Source organism: Colletes gigas, unplaced genomic scaffold, assembly GCF_013123115.1.
Source record: "Colletes gigas isolate AHSC1104 unplaced genomic scaffold, ASM1312311v1 Colletes_gigas_Sc00018, whole genome shotgun sequence".
Classification (NCBI taxonomy): domain Eukaryota; kingdom Metazoa; phylum Arthropoda; class Insecta; order Hymenoptera; family Colletidae; genus Colletes; species Colletes gigas.
This window is the reverse complement of record NW_025106647.1, coordinates 326,503-349,500: the sequence shown is the minus strand read 5'-3', so window position 1 is coordinate 349,500 and position 22,998 is coordinate 326,503. Positions and strand designations below refer to the sequence as shown.

The following is a 22,998-nucleotide window of genomic DNA, read 5'->3' as shown; positions in this document are numbered from 1 at the left end:
ATAAACTGTATTTTTATAATATGGATTCATCATATATGTATATTTATTTTGCAAAAATTAAAATTTTGTATAATTTGAAACATTTTTTAAAAACGGCGGGCTGAATGTATTATTATGTTCTGTAAGTGGTACATATGGTGTAGGAGTTGATGATGAATAAGCAGATGCAGTTAGATACGATGTATTTTCGTGTTCCAGTTCTTGAAATTCCAGTTCCTGAACTATTGAAAATATTCTACTTCTCGCAACATGTTGAATGTAGCGAGACAAATTTGTCAGTACTGGAGCTATTCCCGATAAGAATATTATCGCTTTTTCTTTACTTAGAATGTACTCCATCAACTTTGAAGCAGCTGTCTCCTTTTCCACATTCGTATTTGTTGGTGGTTCACGTATTTTCTTTCTTTTCACTTGATTTGACGCTGATGGTGTATTTTCATTTGTTTCAATATGTGTACTTTCAACATCAACCTCTACATTTTCAGAAGAATTTTCATTCTCATTGCTGATCTCAGGAGCAGAATTAATATTAGATATGGTCTCTCTTTCTATTAAATCAGTTTGGCATTTTTTAAACTGATCTCTAATGTTTTGCCATCTGGTTTACACAATGAATCTAAAACGTAAAAGTAATTTTTTTTAACAGCCTAATATTTATTTTTGTAGGTATTTAGTAACGGTATTCAGCTATCATGTAGGAATAGCAGCAGTGCACCAGATAGTCAAAGAAACGTGCAGGGCAATAGTAAATGAATTAACTAATGAAGTAATGTCTGTTCCAGATATTAACACGTGGAAAAATATAACAGAACAATTTTGGAATCGATGTACATTCCCGAACTGTGTAGGAGCGTTAGATGGAAAGCACGTTATAATTCAAGCTCCACCAAAGAGTGGTTCGAATTATTTTAATTATAAGAAGACATTTTCGATTGTACTTTTGGCCATAGTTGATGCAAATTACAATTTTATTATGATCGATATCGGCTCTTATGGAAAAAACAGTGATGGTGGAATTTTATTACATTCAAATTTTAGGAAAGCTCTCGCTAACGGAACATTGCAGTTGCTCCCAGATCAAATATTGTCTAATTCAACACAACTAGCACCGTGTGTTATTGTAGGTGACGAGGCTGGTTGTCAAGCAGAGAATCCGGCCAACAGAAATTTTAATTTTAGATTATCTTTAGCACGACGAATTGTCGAAAATACATTTGGCATGTTAGTGCAAAAATTTAGAATTTATAATAGAAGAATACAGGTAATTCCTGAAAATGTTGATTATATTATAATGGCGACCTGTATTCTTCATAATTTCATTCATAAGTACGATGGTTTTGCAACTTCTATTGAAGAAACATCGACTACGATATCTGCATTTCAAAATTTAGTGTTTCAAGGAGGAAATGCAGCTCGCGATGCTTTTAATACTAGAGAGCTATTTAAGAATTATTATCTATCACCAGCTGATGCTTATAATGTAACAGATTAAGATAAATTTTATTTGTCATTCTTATACTGAAAATAATGTTACTGTAACTTTATATGGTAATCTGGTTGTTCTAGTATTTCTCCTATTTCCTTCCACATTCTTGCTTCAAATTTCGTATCCATATATTTTTCGTGAGATAAATCATATAACATACTGTATTTCTTTACACATTCTATGAGTTTCTCGTCATCCATTTTTAGGTTTGTCAGTGGCTTGTTTGCTATGGTAACGGGCGGAACACGTCTAAACTCATTTATACAAAACCGAGCGATTTCCATGGCCTTCCGTGATCAGACCGTGAAGCAAAAAATATCGGAGATCATCAATTGCTGACGTTACCCGTCTGAGTCCCGGTCGGTAACAAACACGGCATCGACGATGTATAAACTGTTTCATGTGGAACTACGGAACCGTTTCGTGTCCGGGAATTGGCCGGAACACGGACCGGACACGACACGGATGTGTATAAACGGACCTTAATTCTGTTATCGCGTACGACTTTAATTATTTAATTAATTTCATCGATGAACCACGAGCACGATATAAACGCAGCAAAGAATTTTACAAACTTCGCGAAGTTAAACGCGCGATTATTAATTTCAAGCGTTTGCGAACAGTGGCGTAATTGACCTCTCTTAAGCTAGCAGGACCAAAGCAGCAGAATTACATCGGACTTAGTGGAATATTTAGTACTTATTTTGTACTAATTTGTACCACAAATAATAATTTTGTACCTCCTGCCGTTTTCAAAATAATCGTGGCGCTGCTAGCTTAATATTAAGCTGGCAGGACCAAAAGTTAAAATTAATAAAAATGAATAAATCAAAGTGGATACATTTATTGCTGACAAACTATTGTAGACAAATAAAGTGAAAAAATTAAAGAAAACCGCAGAGTTTTTATGGCTATATGTCTTTATACCTGCCACGAAAAAAGGTTTCGTTGTTGCAAACTAATAAATGACGGGTGAAGGTCTTATCACTAAATAAAAAATAAGAAAAGTACACAATATGTACAGAGAAAAATTTATAACAGGCCTAAACAATATTAAAGAAAAGAATATTCGCGCTAATCTGTAACCGAAGTTCGTCGGAACTCTTGCGCTGTTCAATTGTTACGTTGTTCAACCGTTCTTTTTGGTACAGATCGACGGAGTTCGATCTTTAGTCTTCATCAGAATTCATTCCGAGTTAGCAGTGAAATACATTTGTATCATGGTTCCAATACGTGGTAGACCGGGAAAAGTTAATCCCAAAAAAATAAACGAAACAATATTGAAATATAAGGATATCATAAAAAACGATACTAATATTGTTTCAAAAACACATGATGTGTGGCGTGTTATCGCGCAAGATCTTGAACATAAAGTGACTACAAACAATTTATATGTATTCACCATGTGCAATCGGTACAATGTTACGGATATTATTTTTAATAAAGTGTGCAATGAGGGAAATGTTTCCATATTTGAAAGTGTAACGAGTGACACAAATTGGAAAGAAAGTTCTATAAATATTTCATCGGATAAAGACCCTATGGAGAATTTTTATGTCATTTCCATTTTGAGAGAGGAATTTATAAACCTCTTGACGGAAAAAGTATATAAACGTAGAATAAATAATAGAAGAAAGACATATTATCGCTTGCGCAAAGTTTTACAACCTGGCAATTGGCAAGTCTTAATAACAAATAAATTTTGGGAGGCCACGCACTTAAAATGTGGATTTCAATTTACCAGGTACAAAATTTATTTTTGATAGTACAAATTAGTACAAATTCAGCACTAAATGTATCCGCTTTGATTTATTCATTTTCATTAATTTTAACATTTTCACCATCTAGTTTAACGTAAAACTCGCATCGTTCCGATTTCCTTGACAACGGTACCAGGTACAAAATTTCTTTTGATGGTACAAATTAGTACAAATTCAGCACTAAATGTAGCCGCTTTGATTTATTCATTTTCATTAATTTTAACTTTTGGTCCTGCCAGCATAACGTTAAACTCGCATCGTTCCGATTTCCTTGACAACGGTAAGAGGTACAAAATTTCTTTTGGTGGTACAAATTAGTACAAATTCAGCACTAAATGTATCCACTTTGATTTATTCATTTTCATTAATTTTAACTTTTGGTCCTGCCAGCTTAATATTAAGCTAGCAGCGCCACGATTTTGTTGAAAACGGCAGGAGATACAAAATTATTATTTGTGGTACAAATTAGTACAAAATAAGTACTAAATATTCCACTAGGTCCGTGGTGATTCTGCTGCTTTGGTCCTGCTAGCTTAAGAGAGGTGCGTAATTGATGACAGCAATTTTATTTCTACAATTTCACGCTTAATAGTGATACTTTAAGGAAAAAAAAAAAAAAAATACTAGCCTTCCTGTTCTCGTATCTACACGATACTGTAAGTCAGTGGTGAGTTAATCTTGATCAGTAACAGGAAACAGCTGTTACAAGTGCAAACCATTGTGAAAACGATTTATCGCGAAAAAAGAAAAGTTTGATTTACGGTCGGAAGGAGATTCGCGAAAGACTCCGTATCCGATTACGGGTGGCGCTTATGGAAATACGTCGAACAATAAGACCACGACAGATCCTTAAGGTGATTTTGCACGCCTATACGTTTTTGTACGCGCCACTCGAGCCAAGGTGAATGGGCTTTCGTGCAATGGATTGATACGGATAATGATGATTGTATGATGTAATAACATTGTTGATACGAACGATAATTCTGTGCTCTTGCTCCAATTTAAACCGGCCACTAAACCGACGTGTCACGAATAAAGAATCCGAATCCCTGCTTCAGCTAAAGCTGATGGATGCGTTATGTTCGTTTAACAGTGGCCCTCTTATCGCTGACAATGATTGAACGCAATTTTCGTTGGTCGATTTTACCTCTATTTCGATACGTTACTATTTGATAGATTTATAAGATGGAGTTGTACCACAATTATTTGCAATTACTTAATTTGTTGCTATCAATCTTCAATTTTTTTTTTAATAGATTAAAGGGACAGCAATTGAAGTTTTGGAGCTATAGAAATATTCAAAATTTGTTATAACCCACTATTACAGAGGAAAATGTTAAAGAAAAAAGAAAACTAGAAGTTATTTTTATAAGATTAATAGAATTATTTTTTAAAATAAAAATACAACTTTATTTTCAATATCACATAAAAATTGCAAAGGGTATAGCCGAATAAGGGGGTCAAATGTGCCCCCAAACCGAATGGAACGAGCCACGGGTCATGCGACAGCAAAAAAAAAAAAACCCTGTGTGCAAATTTTTAACTTGAAATCTCGACCGTGGGGGTAGTAATGGGGTGAAAACGAAAATCATGTTTTTGTACAATTTCTCTTGACCTATTGAGTAAAAAAATGTAAAAAAATTCAGAGACATTTCGGGTACCGGGGCACATACTTTGGGAGATTTTCAGATTTTTTTATTGAAGAACCAGGTAGTGAAAAATAAAAAACAGCAAAAAAATGCCGAAAAATGCCGATTACGTATTGAAGGAGGCCCGGAACTACTTTTATACTTTTACAGTAAACAGGTATTACTATTACTATTATTCTCAATTTTTTCAGATTTTTCATTTTGGTGCGCCGCAGTGAAAAAAAGTAAAAACCGAGTTTTTCCACATTTTCTGCGTGTTAGAGTAACTTACACGTTGAATTTTTATGCATCCTTCAATATATAAGTGTTTTGTAGACTTTTTAATGTTTCTACACTAAGCAGAATTACATAACAATTGAAACAAATAAAATAAAGCCAACCGTTGAGCGCAATATATCCTAGAAAATCAACGATATTTTCAACGACGTCGATGGCGCAGCGTTAGAGTGTCCGACTGCTGAACCGCTGGAAGTTTTTTTACTGTAGGTTCGAGTCTCTCTTCTGGACTTAGTATTATGCATAAAAATTCAACGTGTAAGTTACTCTAACACGCAGAAAATGAGGAAAAACTCGGTTTTTATTTTTTTTCACTGCGGCGCACCAAAATGAAAAATCTGAAAAAAATTGAGAATAATAGTAATAGTAATACCTGTTTACTGTAAAAGTATAAAAGTAGTTCCGAGCCTCCTTCAATACGTAATCGGCATTTTTCGGCATTTTTTGCTGTTTTTTATTTTTCACTACCTGGTTCTTCAATCAAAAAATCTGAAAATCTCCCAAAGTATGTGCCCCGGTACCCGAAATGTCTCTGAATTTTTTTACATTTTTTTACTCAATAGGTCAAGAGAAATTGTACAAAAACATGATTTTCGTTTTTACCCCATTACTACCCCCACGGTCGAAATTTCAAGTTAAAAATTTGCACACAGGGTTTTTTTTTTTGCTATCGAATGACCCGTGGCTCGTTCCATTCGGTTTGGGGGCACATTTGACCCCCTTATTCGGCTATACCCTTTCAGAGACAAGTAATGTAGGTTGGAGGGTAAAAATTGTTCAATTAAACAGGTGCAAGTAAATTGCAGAGGGCAAAATTTCTTCCCGAGGCTTTCAACGTCCACCGTGTCGCATTATTTAAGCATTCGCGCTCCATTCCCCGGGCATAACGGAAAGAAACAGGGAACTGTGTGGTCGAGTATATGACAATAACTCATAATCAATTCTTCTGAAACGTAGCCCTCGGGCGCGGGAGTCGCGCGTTCCAGCAATTTCGCGTCCCCAGAATGAACGATTCAATCTGCACCGGTGAGATCGCAAATTCATGTCGTTACATGACTCTTGTGTACATATATTTAAGGGCTTAACTACGGCTTACGTCGCGAAATACGCGAAACGTGTATCGCATCGGTGTAGGTGAGCGGGTAAGTAAGTGGGAGGAGAGTAATCGAGCACAAAGTGGGCGTTACAGGCTCCCACGAAGGAAGTTAACAAAAGAGCCTCACCCATCGAAAAATTCGACAATTTTTCATAGTCGCGTTCCTCCTGTGCATCGGTAGTTTCTTAACCTTTCGTTGCTCTCATCAACCAATCGACTCGTCAAGGAACATTCTATGGCTCGATCAACCAAATAAACAGATTTTTTATCAAATAATCTATGTATCGTACAAATAAGTAATCAAGTTTTATAACAATAGCTACTGTTTTGATTAATCTCCATTGATACTTTTCACTACCTGTCCCCAACAAAATATATCGAATTCTATTTATTTAATTTATTCTGATAACAAAGTAGATAAAATGCCACTTTCCACTGTTTTACAATACCATAAATAAAAAGCTTCGCTTTTTAACACCACTACATCCTCCATTTTGATCGACTCCATTTTAGTCAATCAAAATGGAAGATACAGTGGTATTTTTATGAAACGTACCTTTATTTATTAAATTAAGTCTTGCACCACTGCATCCTCCATTAATCAAAATTCCTAGACATAGAAAAAATTAAAATATTTAATAATATTGACCTAAAAACAATATTAAATATTTTACTTTTTCAGTGCTTAGGAATAATACGAAAACATTGGGAACTGGAAACGACATCTTTATTTGCACTTGTTCAACAGGTGTTTATGAATAAAAGATATATTTCAAGTTGATGTACTGTTTACTTTTTGTTTTCTCTTTTCTTGTATTCCCAAAACAACAGATATAGAAAGTGTAGCTGTAAGCTATCTGCATTCGAAATATATCAACCGAGTATCGTAGATTGAAAGATTGCAATGGTTGTAGAAAGTTGCTTCTGCAACGTATCTGTTTGCGTGAAATCAATTATATTTTGGGTCTGCTCTATGGAACGAATAGTGCCGGTGAAATATCATCAAAGAACACTATTCTAACGCTTGGTTTTATTGTTATGAAATGCTATGTATTATAAAAAGTTACGATCAAAAGATATATGTAAAAAGACACACTGTATATTTCTAACTTTGTTGTGCAGCGCGACGATGAGACACAAAAGGCAGTAAAGCTAACGAGGAGAGAAAGAAGGTTTATAAAATTTGCATCGGTGGAATACGATGGGCAGCTTTACATGACGCCCCAGGACTTCCTTGACAGTGTTGTTGAACCCGAACCCAGACGTAAGTATTAAATAAATTTGCACCGAGTGCGATAAACACTGTCAGCTTACGATAATAACTCGCTTTGTCTTGACAACGAATACCCTCGTAATTTGTGGCAACATATATTAATGAATCGCATTACCGTGCAACATCGAAAAGCTCGCGTGAGACGCTCGAAGGATAAATCATAATTCATGATCCCTGTCTTATCGATAACGTTGCAATTCTAGCAAAGTAGAAAATCTTTCTCTTTCAATTGGCATTTCGTAATAAATAATCGTTCTCTAATATTCTGATGACATTCTATTTCGATGCATCGGTCGCATCGTTCCGCGTACAAAATAAATGTTTTAAATAAACTGGTTCGTGGAACTATTTTTCGGCCCTTTGACGCGCACCCCGTGCAAACTGACATTGACGACGCAGTGAAATCACGGTGTCCCTTGATGAACCCCGGTGCCTAAATAACGTAAACAACTATAAATTTCGGTGATATTTTAGCTAGACTGAAGAGACGCGTGTTAGCTGACAAGGAGCTGGAAGTGATGAGAAATAGCGTTCCTTCGTTGCGTCAAGGAAGTCCGCATATGTTCAGAAATCTTCGGGATAAAGGTGAGCGATCGAGAAATACACGCCCCGAGCTTCTGACTTCCAAACGCTTGAAAGAAATCTTAACGACGTACGGTATACATACAAAGCTGCTACTTTTAAACTAAAAACACTCTTAAAATACGAACGTTCCCCTCTGCGTAACGAAACGACAACGACCATAACCGAATCCATTTTAGCTTTTTATACAATTTTTCAAATGGCATCAAATTTAAAAAATAATTATAACTCACGTAATATAAAAGAAAATATATTTGCAGTTTTTAAATGGATTTTGCTAAATAAGAAGAACTATTTTCGTTCAGAAAAAATTATTTTCATAGTTTGCAACATTCGAATACAGTAAAAAGTCCAACTAAATCTACGATTAAACTTTTTTTTTATACAGTTTTTCTCGCCAACTTTTGTTATTTATTATAGCTTCAAATATTATCAAATGGTATTAGAATTCGTATAAGCAGCTTTGATTGCTTAAAAAGATTTGATTTGGTTGCATTTTGTTCGCGTTTCGGACATAGCAATTAATTCCATCGCCCCTGTGATGATCAAAATAATAGGGTTCCGTTGTTAACGAGTCGCGGGCCCCTTCCTGGCTTTTTGCGCGTTCGCCGCACGTTTGTCGCGCTAATGGAAATGCAAATAATCGCGCGCGAAGCCAGTTTCACACTTCCCTCTAATAAACGAGCACCACCGTCCTCTCCGTATCCCACTTTCTCTTTTTCTTCCGTGCACGTGAGCCCGCGAACCAGAATTTCACGGTCGAATATACGAGCCTAACTTGATCCACTCAGCTTTGAGAACATTCGTTACGATTATAGAACGCTCGCGTAAAGCACCGTTGGGCCGCGTACGAAACAAGCCTCTTGTTACAAATATCGATTCTTCTGCTATACGTACATCATAACTATACGAAATACTTCCTTATTGCGCATGTACCAAGTGTTGTACTGTTAAAGTCGGACAAATTTTATTCCCGAATGACGAATGAACATTGTAGATTCGTTCGCAAATAAGCTTTTGCCCGTAACACCGATCGTCTAAATTATGATTTAAAAATTGATACATTACGGTAGTGATTCTTCAAATGATTCTTAACACCATGCGTGATTCGTAAGTTGAACACTTCTGTATCTCCTAAGTAGGGATTACACATTTACCGACGTTTTTATCTATCGGTAAGTCGATAAAAGTGTCGATCAAAACTCTTTGCCGATAATTTACCGACATTTTTTAAGATATAGAAAATATAAAAATAAATATAGAAAACAAAAACAGAAATATACAGGGTGATCGGCCACAACTGGGAAAAATTTTAATGGGAGATTATCGAGAATATCAATTTGTTGATTGAGGCTTCGTTAAAAAGTTATTATAAAATTTCAAATCATTCACGAAAAAATTATTTTCGGTTGCGGGGCTCAATTACAATCATGAATAGGCATACCCCCCAAAATTCGAGTAGGTGCAGAAATTTTTTGGCGAAATTAAAAAATTTCAAATCGTTCTAAAAAAAAACTATTTTTAGTTATAGGCATCAATTACAATCATTTTTGGTGAATAAACATACCCCTGAAATCCTATGTACTTTCGAGAAAAAAATTCTTTACCGAAAATATACTGTGTAGCCGGAAATGTTTCTCTAACTTTTTAACGAAGTCTCAATCAACAAATTAGTATCCTTGATTTTCGTCTTATTTTGGCCTCTAGAATGTCCCATTCAAATTTTTCCCAGGGGTGACCGAACACCCTGTATATTAAAAATAGTTATTGATACAATCGCGCGCGAAAATTTAAATATCCAGTTGTACGGAATAAATGAATGAACCGTTGCGAATGAAGATTTCTTAAAAATGTTAATTGTTTACAATATGAACTTCGAAGGAAATTCTCATAAGCGTCGCACAATATAGAGAAGCAAATTAAGAAACTTTACGAATGAAATTCAAGGGACTCGAAATGCGTACTTACAGTGTAATGGTACGAGTCATAAAATTTAATGAATGAAATTTCTCGTATAAATTCTCCACCTACGATTCGGCTTTCAATGGGATTCTCATACATCTATACGATATAACGTAGCAAAATAAGACGTATAATTCTGTGAATGAAACCTTTGCACAAAATGAGATTAAATTACCGTAAAATTTTTAAATATTTTAACCACGGTTGCAACGATTGAATGTTTGCTGAGAAACTTGCAAATTTATGTTTTACATTTCTCAACAGATTGAAAACTATTAAAATTCAACAACAAATGTAATTGATTAACAGTTAATTCTCTTTAATTTGCTGTGTTATAAATGGAATAACATTACTAGTGTTTTAGATACTTTGTCGCTCCAAATATGGCGCATTTCCTCTATGTAACAATAAGTTAATATTGTTGAATAATATCGATTAAAATATTGTATAAGCTACGAAAAGTCGCCTCGAATATTTCTAATGTTCGCCAACCTTGCCCGCCATATAACTTCATCTGTGGGGTTTAAATAAAAAATGATCGTCCAACGGAGAGAAATATGTACATCGACGGCGGAGCTTTCACGGCGCAGTTTCCTTCCATCCCCGGTCGCTTTCTTCGTGTTTCCGCTTCGTAAACTTTCTTCGCGCCCAATGCCGTGAAAGCGTTTTATAGAGTGGTTATAGTGCAATAAAATCGATTTTATGTCTGCTACAAAGCTGAAGCACGCGGAAGGGTGTGTTCCGTGAATGAAAATTTAGGTAACGCGACGATCATTCACTGGACGCCGTTAAGACTCCAAGTTATTAGGCGTTTCTTGAGCCGCGAGAAAAAGGGGATGCCCGACAGAAATGCCTAGGACGCTATGAGGCGTATCTAATGTCCCATTCGTGACTACTTTCTAGGCGTCTTCCGTTGTAACTTGTTACGGTTAGATACGAGTTAACGTGATTATCGGGAAAATTAGTGGGGAACTTTGTCACGATGTCGTCGTAAACAAAACAGGGGTGCCCCCTACGAAACGACATATCATTTTCATACAAATGGATCTAATGTCCTTAGGGGGGTTTCCTACTCGAGAATCCTACAGAACAGGCATCTATTTCTCAATTTATTACAGTGTGATTCACAACCAAAATCGTACACCACGTATCAGAAAATTTTACTAACTTGACGATTTATTAAACGTGTGAAATATCTCACAAAATATTGATTTTTTAAACACAATGTCCTAATGATTTTTTACGCGGTATTATCCGAGGAATCGATTTGAGTAAATAAAAATATGCAATTCGATTAAAAAAAAATATGCAACTGCATTTTTTTGGTGCATCGTTGCAGTTATGAACAAAATAAAGTAAAATTTTATTTTTTATATCAAATAATATTTTTATTTTTTATTTTTTTTTTAAGTTAGTTTAAGATTAATATTTTTAATAATTATTTATTGAGGAATAGGAGAAATACGAACTTTGAAAAATAGATACTATTATACCATTTAACCTTTCCCTCTACAGTTTGTTTCTATCTGTTATCCAATGTTAAAAAATTCAAACAGAATTATTATTTAAATTGAATTATTGTTTACACTGTGAATTTCTAAAGACCAGTATAACGCTTCGTTAGTTTTGTATAGACAGTATGAAACGTACACAGATAAATTAATTGTTTGGCAGTTGACAATCAGAAGCAGATGAAGTTTGAAATATTTAAAATAATGAAAAAAATGTTTCATAAACAACACTCTTGAATAATATGAAACACTTTTTTCTTTCATAAAATGTATAATATACATATTATAATGATTTTATCAGTAACAATAATCTTTTTTCTTTTCTCATTATTTTTAGGAATTGTTTCCTATACGGAGTATTTGTTTCTTTTGTCCATTCTAATCAGTAAGTATTCGCTATTTTCGTAAATTCGACCGACAATATGTGTTCGGTCACTCCTGGGAAAAATTTTAATGGGTGATTCGAACGGCCAAAATAAGACGAAAATCAAGAATATCAATTTCTATACAAAGGGTTCGCTAAAAAGTTATTAAAAAATTAAATTAAAAGATTTTAAATCATTCTGAAAAAATTATTTTTGGTTCCAGGTGACAATTACAATAATTTTTGGTGATTAGACCTACCCCCGAAATTCTACCCACTTCCTAGGAAAAAATTCAGTACGGACGGAACTTTAAACGTTAATAACTTTTTAACGAAGCCTCCATCAACAAATTCGTATTCTTGATTTTCGTCCTATTTTGACCTCTAGAATCTCCTATTAAAATTTCCCCCAGGGATGGCCGAACACCCTGTATATCTGCACAAACATGATTACTGCACGATTCAAAATAACGAGAAATTTGATTTCAGAACCTAAAACAGGTTTTCATATCGCGTTTAACATGTTCGACACTGATGGAAACGAACGTGTGGACAAAACTGAATTTCTTGTGGTAAGACAACTGTTCTTTTACATTTTTGCACGTATGAATACAATTTTCCTTTTTTTTTTATACACATTCCAATTCTGCATGTACATTGTTGGAATGCAAAAACATAATTCGACGTTTCCAAAATATTTATTTTAAGACACAAGTTCGATAGCGATATCGACATTAAAAATCACATAATCGATAGAATCACGATACCGGATGCAAATATTTATTCCGATCACGCTTCTCTGGTAATTTGAATAGCGATACCAAACGTAGAAATTAAACCGAACTTTTATTTCACTAAACAGAATTGCACCATCGATTATAAAATTTATTCTGATCACGCTTCTTAAATAAGTTAAGTTAATTTGCTGCACCGACTGCAATTACATTGCGCGCACGGAATACATTATCGGCTTTTAATGGATAAATATAAGTCACATGCATGAGCAATAATTTATCCCTTTGAGGTTTTACAGTGATTTTAATTTATGCAACAAACACAGTATATTTTAAAACAATTACATTAAGTAGAATGCCACTTATAGTATCAAGAAGAAATAAGAAAATGATTTCGTTGCTTCTATTTCTGTTTATAAAAATTAAGGAAAAATAATACAATGGCTTAATCCTTTGCACTCCTTAATTTTTTTGTTATATCTTCCAACAATTACTTAATTAATTTACAAAATACATTTAAAAAAGGATGTCTCAATAAAATATATTGCAAGAGTGCAAAGTGCATAACAAATATATTTTTTATTTAAATTATTTTAGAAATTGCATTGTATAATGTCTAGCTCAATTTTAGAGTTGGTGTTAGAAATATGATGTCGAGCCACACTCGACACAGGAGTGGTAAGGATTAAAGAATGTGATAATTTGCAAGTTTATTTCGATCTACGATTTTCTTAATTAGCAACGAATATTAACACCTTGTTGTGCAATGACAAATCTAACTTGTAACTTATTTAAGTCTCATATGAAAGTCATTGAATGCTTTCTTCTGCGATACAAAAAAGATGAAAAGACTGATTGCTTAAATCTATTAATCCCCAAAGGGTTGAAACAATGTTTGTAATCTTCTAATCAGGAAGTTATAGGCTTCCAGTTTTGGAACTCCCAGACATTAGGACGCAGAACTACAATCAGCATTTGTATTTTGCTTTTCTAGTTTCCAGTTATGGTTAAATGCAAGGGAAAGTTGAGTAAAACAAGAAACTGATAAGAGAACCCTCGTAACCGATACACGACAATTTTTATAAAACTTTACAGAAATGTTTATTAGACATACCTAAGAACTTAACCGCAATTATTTCCTACACATTTTCACTTTTGGGGCGAAATTGGCCATTTTATCCGAGTAACCTCTTTTATTTAAGCAATTGTAAATCGTGAATGACAGCAGATATGTTAGGGTAATGGGTCTATTCCAAATGAACACTCGAATTCACGAACATTTAGTATTGTATTTACAGACGGTAATATACATTAGTTTGTAATTATACTACAACACGACGCGTGTAAATACATTTTATACATTGCACATGGTTTCGAGACGCGCATCGTACGGACAACGTAGGAAGAAACGCGTAATTGGTTCGCACGTAACCAATAGAAACACAGCACCAAAACCGCGAGTTTTAAACTCTATGTAACAAAATGATAAATAATGTAAATTAAAGTTATACCCTTTTCGCAGCCAAATTGTGCGATAAACTTTAAAAAGGACTTTATAAATACGTTGCTATCAGTGCACGAAAATATTCGTACTGACAGTTACAAACACTTGGTGAAGAAATTATTAGACTCTAGTTTGTAGTAATTTCTAATTGTAATAAACCGTATTATTCTTCAAAACTACTAACAAAATTTGTCGAAATCGTCAACTATGATGAAATATAAAAAAGCAAGAAATTAATTAAATTACATTACTTTTAGGTAAGGTAGACGAGTGTAAAAAATTGATTTTTCCATGCTAGCCAAATTCGTCGAATTATTGTGTTCTGTTAATATACTTTATTTTGTTCTATTTTATTTTTTTTTATGAAAGCACAGATAACAGAGATTTTAGGAAAATGACATTTGTCGATGTTCTGTCACCAGAAAGGGAGAAAAGAAATCGTGTGACACGAAACGCCGAAGGTCGTTCGACGTAACGCAGTAGGGTTTTCCAATTTGCACGAATACGTTTGTAATTTTCACAGATTCGAGAACTGCTCGGCGGCAACATGAAGAAGCGGAATCTCGACGACGAAACGAAACGTCTAGTGAGTTTTAGCATATTCGTGAAAATGTGAGTCGAGTTCGAGCGTAGCCTCGATTATTGCCGCGTGATTCATTCTACTCGCTTGCTGCCGTAATCAGCCCATGACGGCTGTGCCTTTGACTACTAACGAACTTGCTTGACAGTGTGATCAATTCACACTTTCCTCGACGTCTAATATATTCTTCTAAATAAACCATTCTTGAAGATTAACGTCCCTTTACTTTTAAATATATAAAATCGAACGTCCAAACGCAATACTAATGTTTCCAATTAACGAACCGTACTATCAGATTTCGAAATAACAAACAACAAACCTATCCTTTCAAATTATTATCAAGCTTGTTTAATTTTACTTTATTCGGACGCTAGTATCAATGTAACTTTTTTCTAATTTTTAAACTTTCAATTTCGAAGTTTATTCAATTCAAAATTAATTTTTTTCCTCCATCTTTTGTCTCTTTCGTTTTCGTATTATATTCGTTTCGATGCTTATAGTTGTCTTGTTTGTTTCAATTTTGTTGTTAGTTGCACTTTCATTGGCACCTTTGCTTTATCGTTTCAGGTGTCATAAAAGCTTACGTTTGTGTGTCGTACATATAGTGGACTTTGTATTTAGTTTGCTCTTTTTTACGTAATAATCATTCATGTTTTATTTTATTTATTTTCACACATTAGTTGAATTCCTTAATCGACCCGAAACGAGAAATCATTAAAAAACCGAAACTTCGTAACAACCAACTGGGAAACAAGAACACAGAGATTCGTTCTAATTCTTACGTAAGTTATCCATAGGTAAAAATGTGTGATATGTAATTGTTTTATTTCTTTTAAAGAGTGAATTTGGATTTTAATGTTGACTTTAAACTACGATTTCAATTACTACGATTTTTGTATTTTTCGAACTTTACCATCGAACCATTCAAAATTATATCATTATTTATTATTTCTATGCACAAATGAAAATATTATTTATCAAATATATTTACTATATATTAAATACAACTGTGTATAAATTTTATTTAAAAATATTTCGATTGATAATTCAAAATTGTAATAATTAAAATCGCAGAATAATGTTTGTCTTAACTATAAATAATTATTAAACCACTGTGACGTTATACCACAAAATACACACATTAACTATACGTGTCACACAGAGTGTATCAAAATTTATTGTATTCGTCCATCTTGTTTTTTGAGAGTTTATTTTTGTTTATAATATTTTGCGATAACGAAATAACATTTAAACAATTATTTAAAATTTAAATATGCCTTTTCATCGCCCTTAATTTTTAACGCCTTCGATTATACGATCAACCCTAATTAATCAATCCGATGAAATTGTAACACTACAGATGTGTGTAGATTCCGATTACGTACGAGAACGATTCGCGTCGCTCGATATTAACGTAGGATAACAATCTGCTATACTAACTCTTTTGCCATTTATTTCAGACACATTAGCGCTGGATGCTGAAATCTTAGCTGCCATTTTGCCCCTCTATTATGCAAATCCATCTGTATGTTTGTCTTATAAAGGATAATATATATAATCGAAAGACCGAAAGTTCTAACAACTTTTTCTACCTCGGTTCGCGTAGATGGAGAAGGTTTTTAGTCACGCTTGGAGAGGCCGTCATGGAACCGAAACTAAAGAAAATTTGGAGCATTTAACTGAAAGACAAACAACCCCGGAAGAAATTCAAGTTCAATATATCGACGACGATCAGGTTAGTTTTAAAACAATTAAATGTAAAATATATTTTCTTGTTTTTTGAAAAACTACACACACTATATAAATTAAATGTTTGATAAATATCCTATACAAATTATATTAATTATATGAATTTTCTTAACATTGTAAATATCTGACTTCAATTAAATGATGATAAATAAATTTATTTTTCTGGTCAATCATTTCGATAGGAATTTTAAATAAGAAATGATCCATTTAATTCGTACACAATATTTAAAACTAATTTTATTATTAATATATTTATCGTTTTTTCGAGGATATATTTACCTTAAAAAAAGTATAATAATACGTATGAAAGACTCTTATATTATTTATATAAATTATAAATTATTCTTCACAGGGTTTGCAACGCCGACATGCTGTCGACACAACTTTAATGGTACACTTCTTTGGAAAGGATGGTGCCAATGAGCTGAAGTACGAAGATTTCAAGGGATTCATGGAGAATTTGCAGCAGGAAGTTTTAGAACTTGAATTTCACGAATTTAGTAAAGGGCGCGACACTATTTCAGAGCTGGATTTTGCTAAAATATTATTGCGATACACCTATCTCGACACCGACGAGTGAGCGCTCTTTCTCCAGTTATTTTATTTCATAATATATTTTACTAAATGACCCTCAGTTCTTAGTGACTACTAAGATGCTGAATGTTTTAAAACTTTTTATTGAAAAGCACCGACATACACAATTTAGTTTACTGCTTAACATAATTATGGAATCCTATTTCTTAACAATTCTAGAAAATAAGTTAAATATAAGAGATGAAAAAAGTACTATGTGTACAGGGTGTTCGGCCACCCCTGGGAAAAATTTTAATGAGAGATTCTAGAGACCAAAATAAGACGAAAATCAAGGATACTAGATTTCGTTAAAAAGTTATAGAAACATTTCCGGTCACACAGTATATTTTCTGTAAAGAATTTTTTTCTCGAAAGTACGTAGGATTTCGGGGGTATGTATATTCACTAAAAATGATTGTAATAAACCCCCGCAAACAAGAATAATTTTTCCAGAACGATTTGAAATTTTTTCATTTAATTTTTTAATAACTTTTTGACGAAGCCTCAGTCAACAAATTGATATTTTTGATTTTCATCTTATTTTGACTTCTAGAATTTCCCATTAAAATTTATCCCAGAGGTGGCCGAACACCCTGTATACTCCAATAATATTTTAACTAACTTATACATATAAAGTCTTAATCTATTTGGTCAAACTTTGCTATTTACGAGCTATAATTAAATTTATATACTATTATAAGCCTGCAAATACTATCATTTCAAGTTACTAAGATTTAAAGTCCTATATTAGTTTGCTCAGGCTAATAAAAATTTTGAATACTTTGCTGAACAATAATATAATTTTCAGTATTTGATTCTTTAATTATTTTGAACAATGTATGAACAAAACACTTAAACATTTTCGTTATTGTACAAAAAATAGAATTTGAAAGCTTCTATAAAATAAGGGACAAAAGTAAGCTTTTAAAAACTATTTTTATTTTAAATAATTAAAGTTCTTCTATATATTATAACATTATAGATCTTTTAACAGAAGTTCGACAACTTACTTTTGAATTTTTTGTTTACAGATACGACAAGTATTTGGACAGGATATTTCAAAACTCGGAACTTCAAATTGGCATTACGTTCGAGGAGTTCCGACGTTTTTATCAGTTCTTAAATAATATCGATGATTTCTCAATAGCTATGCAAATGTACACCTTAGCAGACCATCCAATATCAAAAGGTTTGAAAAATTGTTTTTTGTTCGAGCAATGCACATAGTTAAGAAAGACGATTATAAGATCTGAATAATAAATTTGTTCCCTTTTCAGACGAGTTCCAGCGCGCTGTGAAAATATGTACAGGAAGCTTACTCTCAAATCACATGATCGACACTGTTTTCGTATTGTTTGACGAAGATGGCGATGGTCAATTATCTTACAAGGAGTTCATTGCGATAATGAAAGATCGACTTAAAAGAGGATTCAAGGTACAACTTGATGAAGTAGATTATTTCTGTTTCCAGTGTATCATAAATAATACTAGATACCCCCGCTATACTGCAACCGATTCAGGTCTATTTCAGTGCATAGATGGTTATCATTGTCCAGGAATCTTCGTTACAAAGATGGACAAAGTTCTTATCTAAATACAAATTTTGAATAACAAATACAATTCTTAGACTTTAAATTACAAAATGGAATTATATTTGACGGATAAAAACTCATCCAAGTAATGGTACAATCAAATAACTGGTCATTTATTATACCTATGAGTAAAATTTTGCCCATCTCTGATCAATTATTATCTACATAGCTTTTATTTAGAAATTTGTGAATTGATTGAAATTAAAATGCTTTCAAAAGTAGAAAAGCATAGTTGTATCATAGAAACAACAATACTTGGTGTTTGTAAACAAAAGTAAAATAGTTATTGCAATAAGAAATCCATCGACTCTTTAGACATACAAGTAGATCCACATTGCAGACCCAAAAAATAATGAATTAATTGTTGATTCGTTGTCCTAAACATGATTTGATAGTCGCTATTTTAATAACTATCTGTAACTATTAATGGGAATCTCTAATTAATGCTATTGTACGTTTCTGTGTATATGTTTTACAGTCGCAACAGCGACGAGAAAACTGGCAGGCCTTTACCTATTGCGTGAAGCAAGAAATGAAGTCTCGTTAATTGACAATAGAAGAGTGAGAAGAATTTAGGAGGAAATGCAAGTATAACGCATCGAAGAATATAAAGTGCCATTGGGACGCTAGTCCTCTTTCATGTCCTAGTCTCTTTGCATTACTTCCATCGTGATACCAACCGTTACCATTATTTATGACTCGTGGTTCTAGTTCTACACCTATATTTAATGTTTGTTCGTTATTACGTTTATTATATTAATATTTGTATAATTCCTAACAAACTAGTCTCGATAATAGACTATAACAAATACTAATATGGACACCGAGGAGCTTACAAATTAAGTATTATTGCAAAAACAAATGTTTGTTAAATGTTATATACAATGTATTTTTCTTCCTTGAAATGAAAATTATGAAAATAAAAGATCTCACGTACTTAATTCGACCAATTATTTCATAGGGAAATAAAGTGATAGATGTATTAAAAATTGCTAAACAGTCAGGATTTTATATATTACAACAGACTAATTCAAGTAATTATTGTCTATCACGTAAATATAATTATAATATAATATAATTCCCTAAACTAGTCCATTTGTCATAGTATATAAAATCCTGTAGTATGTTAATAGTATATGAAAGAAAATTCAGAATATTAATTTTGTGCTTCGCGAATTGTTATAAATGAATGGCAACCTCAAAAGACCTTTCTAAATGTTTGAAAAACGATATAGTTATATGTACATATGTACAATACCGGCAGATTGATATAATGAATGCTGCTCATACTAAAAAGGAGAAAAACAGGGAATAAGAGTTAACTGTTGTTTGACTTATTTTATCACATTAGTCTATAAGGCTACATCAATGTAAGGACATATCTCTAAAAAATTTTTCTTAAGCAACTCATTGAGATCCACAATTTCAGGCTCGTAGGCAAATTTAATTTCTACATCTGCTTTTCTCCTTGTAAGAATGTAATTTCCCTATTCTTCCTGGAGCGTAAAGTCGGTAGAAACAATTACGAACAGCACTATGTCTACAAATACAGCAGCATGCATGTGAATACAGTAGCTTAATAACGACAATCAAGCTGCATTTTCACTCTCAAGTTACAAAGTACCGTTCGTCCCACGTGCGCCGTCAATGGCCCAGTTCTCTCTTTTTGCCGCAGACTGCACGTAGTAATTGTTGTTTGTTATCACTCATCACACTGATTGCCGTCTGGTGGTCTCATGAATTGAGCGGGCGAAAAGAGACGTGTCATTACTTGTCCTTACGGCTTGACATCAAACGAACTTCGTTGCGGACAATGATTCCACAAAAAGCTTCCTAGTTCCAGAATAACGAGCATCGTCTAGGAATGCAATTTCCAAACGAGTTTAACCGACGTAGTTAAAAGCTGGAGTTGCCAGATTAATTGCTCGGTTGGTTCTAACGGTAGTGTTTATAAATATGTATATCACTAGTGAACGAAAGTCTCACTGATATTTCTTTTGCAATACTTACTTTAAATTTTATTATACATTAATCTTCGTCGACGCTTTTCGCTCTGTCTTGCATTATTTTATTCAATTGTATTGAAATGTATCAACAGATTTGGGAATAAAGGAACTATGTACCATATCTTGATTTATTTATACCTACTTATGTAATATAGTGCAATGTATTGTTTACAGTTCTATTTGTAAATTTGATTAGAATATATCACTAAAATTAGGGAAAGAAAAACTCCTTGTTGGTCTTAAAAACAAGACAATTTTTAACGTTGCTCTTATGATCCACAAATTTTACTCGTTAAAAGCTTTATCCTTAATCTTGATATATTCAAGTTTACAAACAATATTTTTTTGTAGGGATCAATGTATTATATGTTGTTTTCTTGAAAAAGAAATAGACCAAGATAAAGTATATTGTTTGCGACAAGTAGAATTTAAGAGAGTAAAATTTCAATGCAAAAGAAATGGTAATTAGTAAATCCGCTTATCGCGATCACGCTAAATATTTCCATTGATAAAGAATACATATACATATAGGGTATTCCAAGCAACTGGGACAAATTGTATCTTAAAAGTTATTGAAGATGAATAATATTGTAGAGTATGTAAATATCATTAAAAAGCAAATAAATAAACATGCCGTGGGAATTGTTGGTAATTTTCCAGAAAAGATGATACTAAATGGTAATGAAATAAAATTATTATACAGAGATGTACAATGAATTTTATGAAAGTATTGTATGAAAATTCAGATTAATAGGGTGTCTTGTCCTTTTGTCCTCGATTGTAGCTAGAGACTAACGATAGATAAAGACGTGGTTAAGCTAAGTAAAGTCGAAAGTTGTTGTCAAACTTGAACGCACCATAACTGCGTCAGAGTTTACCATCGAGGCTCGTTTCAGAAGTCGACTCGTTTGATGCGACATTGCACGTTCCTTCGCGCACTATGTTAACAACAAGTTAAATTCCCATGCTCGTGTTAATAATGAATGCGAAAGTTGTAAATTGAACAAAATCAGATTATTTTAACGAGAGTTCAATTTTATCATTACAACGATCACCAATTAAGATCACAGATAAGTGCGACACGGTGTGATACGTCTATACGCGACACGAGACATCTTCAAAGTGAAGCCTATCATTGGACTTTAATATTGACGAATTGATATTTAATGAACAGCAGAAACACGTGACAGTAAGAAAGAATGATCACAAAAATGATGGATGTGGCAGACGTGTACATTGGGTAAGCTTTATTATTTATATAAATTGTTAGGTTTACGGAAACGTTATTACAGACGTTGCCTTGCTTAACTACATTTTATTATATTAAGTAGATAACTAAAAAGATATGATTTTATAAAAAGAGACTATATTTCACGATAAAATTTTTCATAAACACGTACATACGTTATGTAAAGTATTGGAAGGAAGAAAATCGAACATAGATAAAAGAAAATGTATGTCTTATTTAAAAGAATGGAACAAGTGAAAAAACTAGCTGAACAAAAGTTTAATGAATATTTCTTCGATTACACTTTCTATATTTAGTAAACGTATTATTTTCATATTTCATATGTCCTTTACTATCTATCGCGTCTTGTAGCCTCTTTAATACATTATTAACTAAATTTTTTCTATGGTTTAACAAGTTTTTTTCATTAAAACGAGAACTTTTTTTTAGTCTTTATCAAATTTTATGTTTTGTAAAGCAATTTAATTTTTTGCAATTTTACAATATATTTTTAAACATTGTTCTCTAATAGGCCATAATCTATAGAATCAATATAACGATTATCTACAGAAAAAAAAAAATTGTACACAATTGTGAAGCTCAAAAAAGTTTTCATAAATAATTTAGACTCTATTTTATTTTTAAAAACTACTGTGATCATCTTCTGTAAAACTTTATCCTTCTCAAGAACGATATCAACAACTAATAATTCAACGACCTCGTGCGAAAAGATACACCACCACACCATTACAAATCGGCCATCGCATTTTATGATTGGTTGTGTTTGGATTTAATTTTACTTTCCATTTCTTCCGTAGTTTCGCTCTTCCCACATTATCGTAGTTATTAATTTGGTTCTCATCAGTAAAAGTAATATTATTCCATCACTTAATTTCCTATATGTATATGTATGTACGTATATGTATATTCTAATGGAAATAGAAGCATGTTTGCTGTATTATAAGGTTGATGCATAATTATCCGGCGTTTATATCGGCTCGTTTTTTATCAGTGAAAAGTAGCGTTTTGTTTATTATTTTTGTATGAAAATAATCTTCTGTAATGTTTTAGAA

General features: G+C 33.0%; 1 protein-coding gene across 1 annotated transcript in view; it reads left to right on the top strand.

Moving 5' to 3' along the window:
* Window positions 1-19,514, top strand: part of LOC122400448 (calcium uptake protein 3, mitochondrial) — a 40,120-nt gene extending 20,606 nt beyond the window's left edge. The window contains exons 2-12 of the mRNA XM_043401926.1: window positions 7,390-7,531; window positions 8,015-8,125; window positions 11,933-11,980; window positions 12,449-12,531; window positions 14,721-14,783; window positions 15,458-15,559; window positions 16,384-16,512; window positions 16,879-17,102; window positions 18,131-18,288; window positions 18,377-18,534; window positions 19,170-19,514. Coding sequence (XP_043257861.1) covers window positions 7,390-7,531; window positions 8,015-8,125; window positions 11,933-11,980; window positions 12,449-12,531; window positions 14,721-14,783; window positions 15,458-15,559; window positions 16,384-16,512; window positions 16,879-17,102; window positions 18,131-18,288; window positions 18,377-18,534; window positions 19,170-19,238 — 1,287 coding nt within the window. The 3' untranslated portion in view covers window positions 19,239-19,514. The remainder of the gene's footprint in view (window positions 1-7,389; window positions 7,532-8,014; window positions 8,126-11,932; window positions 11,981-12,448; window positions 12,532-14,720; window positions 14,784-15,457; window positions 15,560-16,383; window positions 16,513-16,878; window positions 17,103-18,130; window positions 18,289-18,376; window positions 18,535-19,169) is intronic.
* The last annotated feature ends 3,484 nt before the right edge of the window (window positions 19,515-22,998 follow it).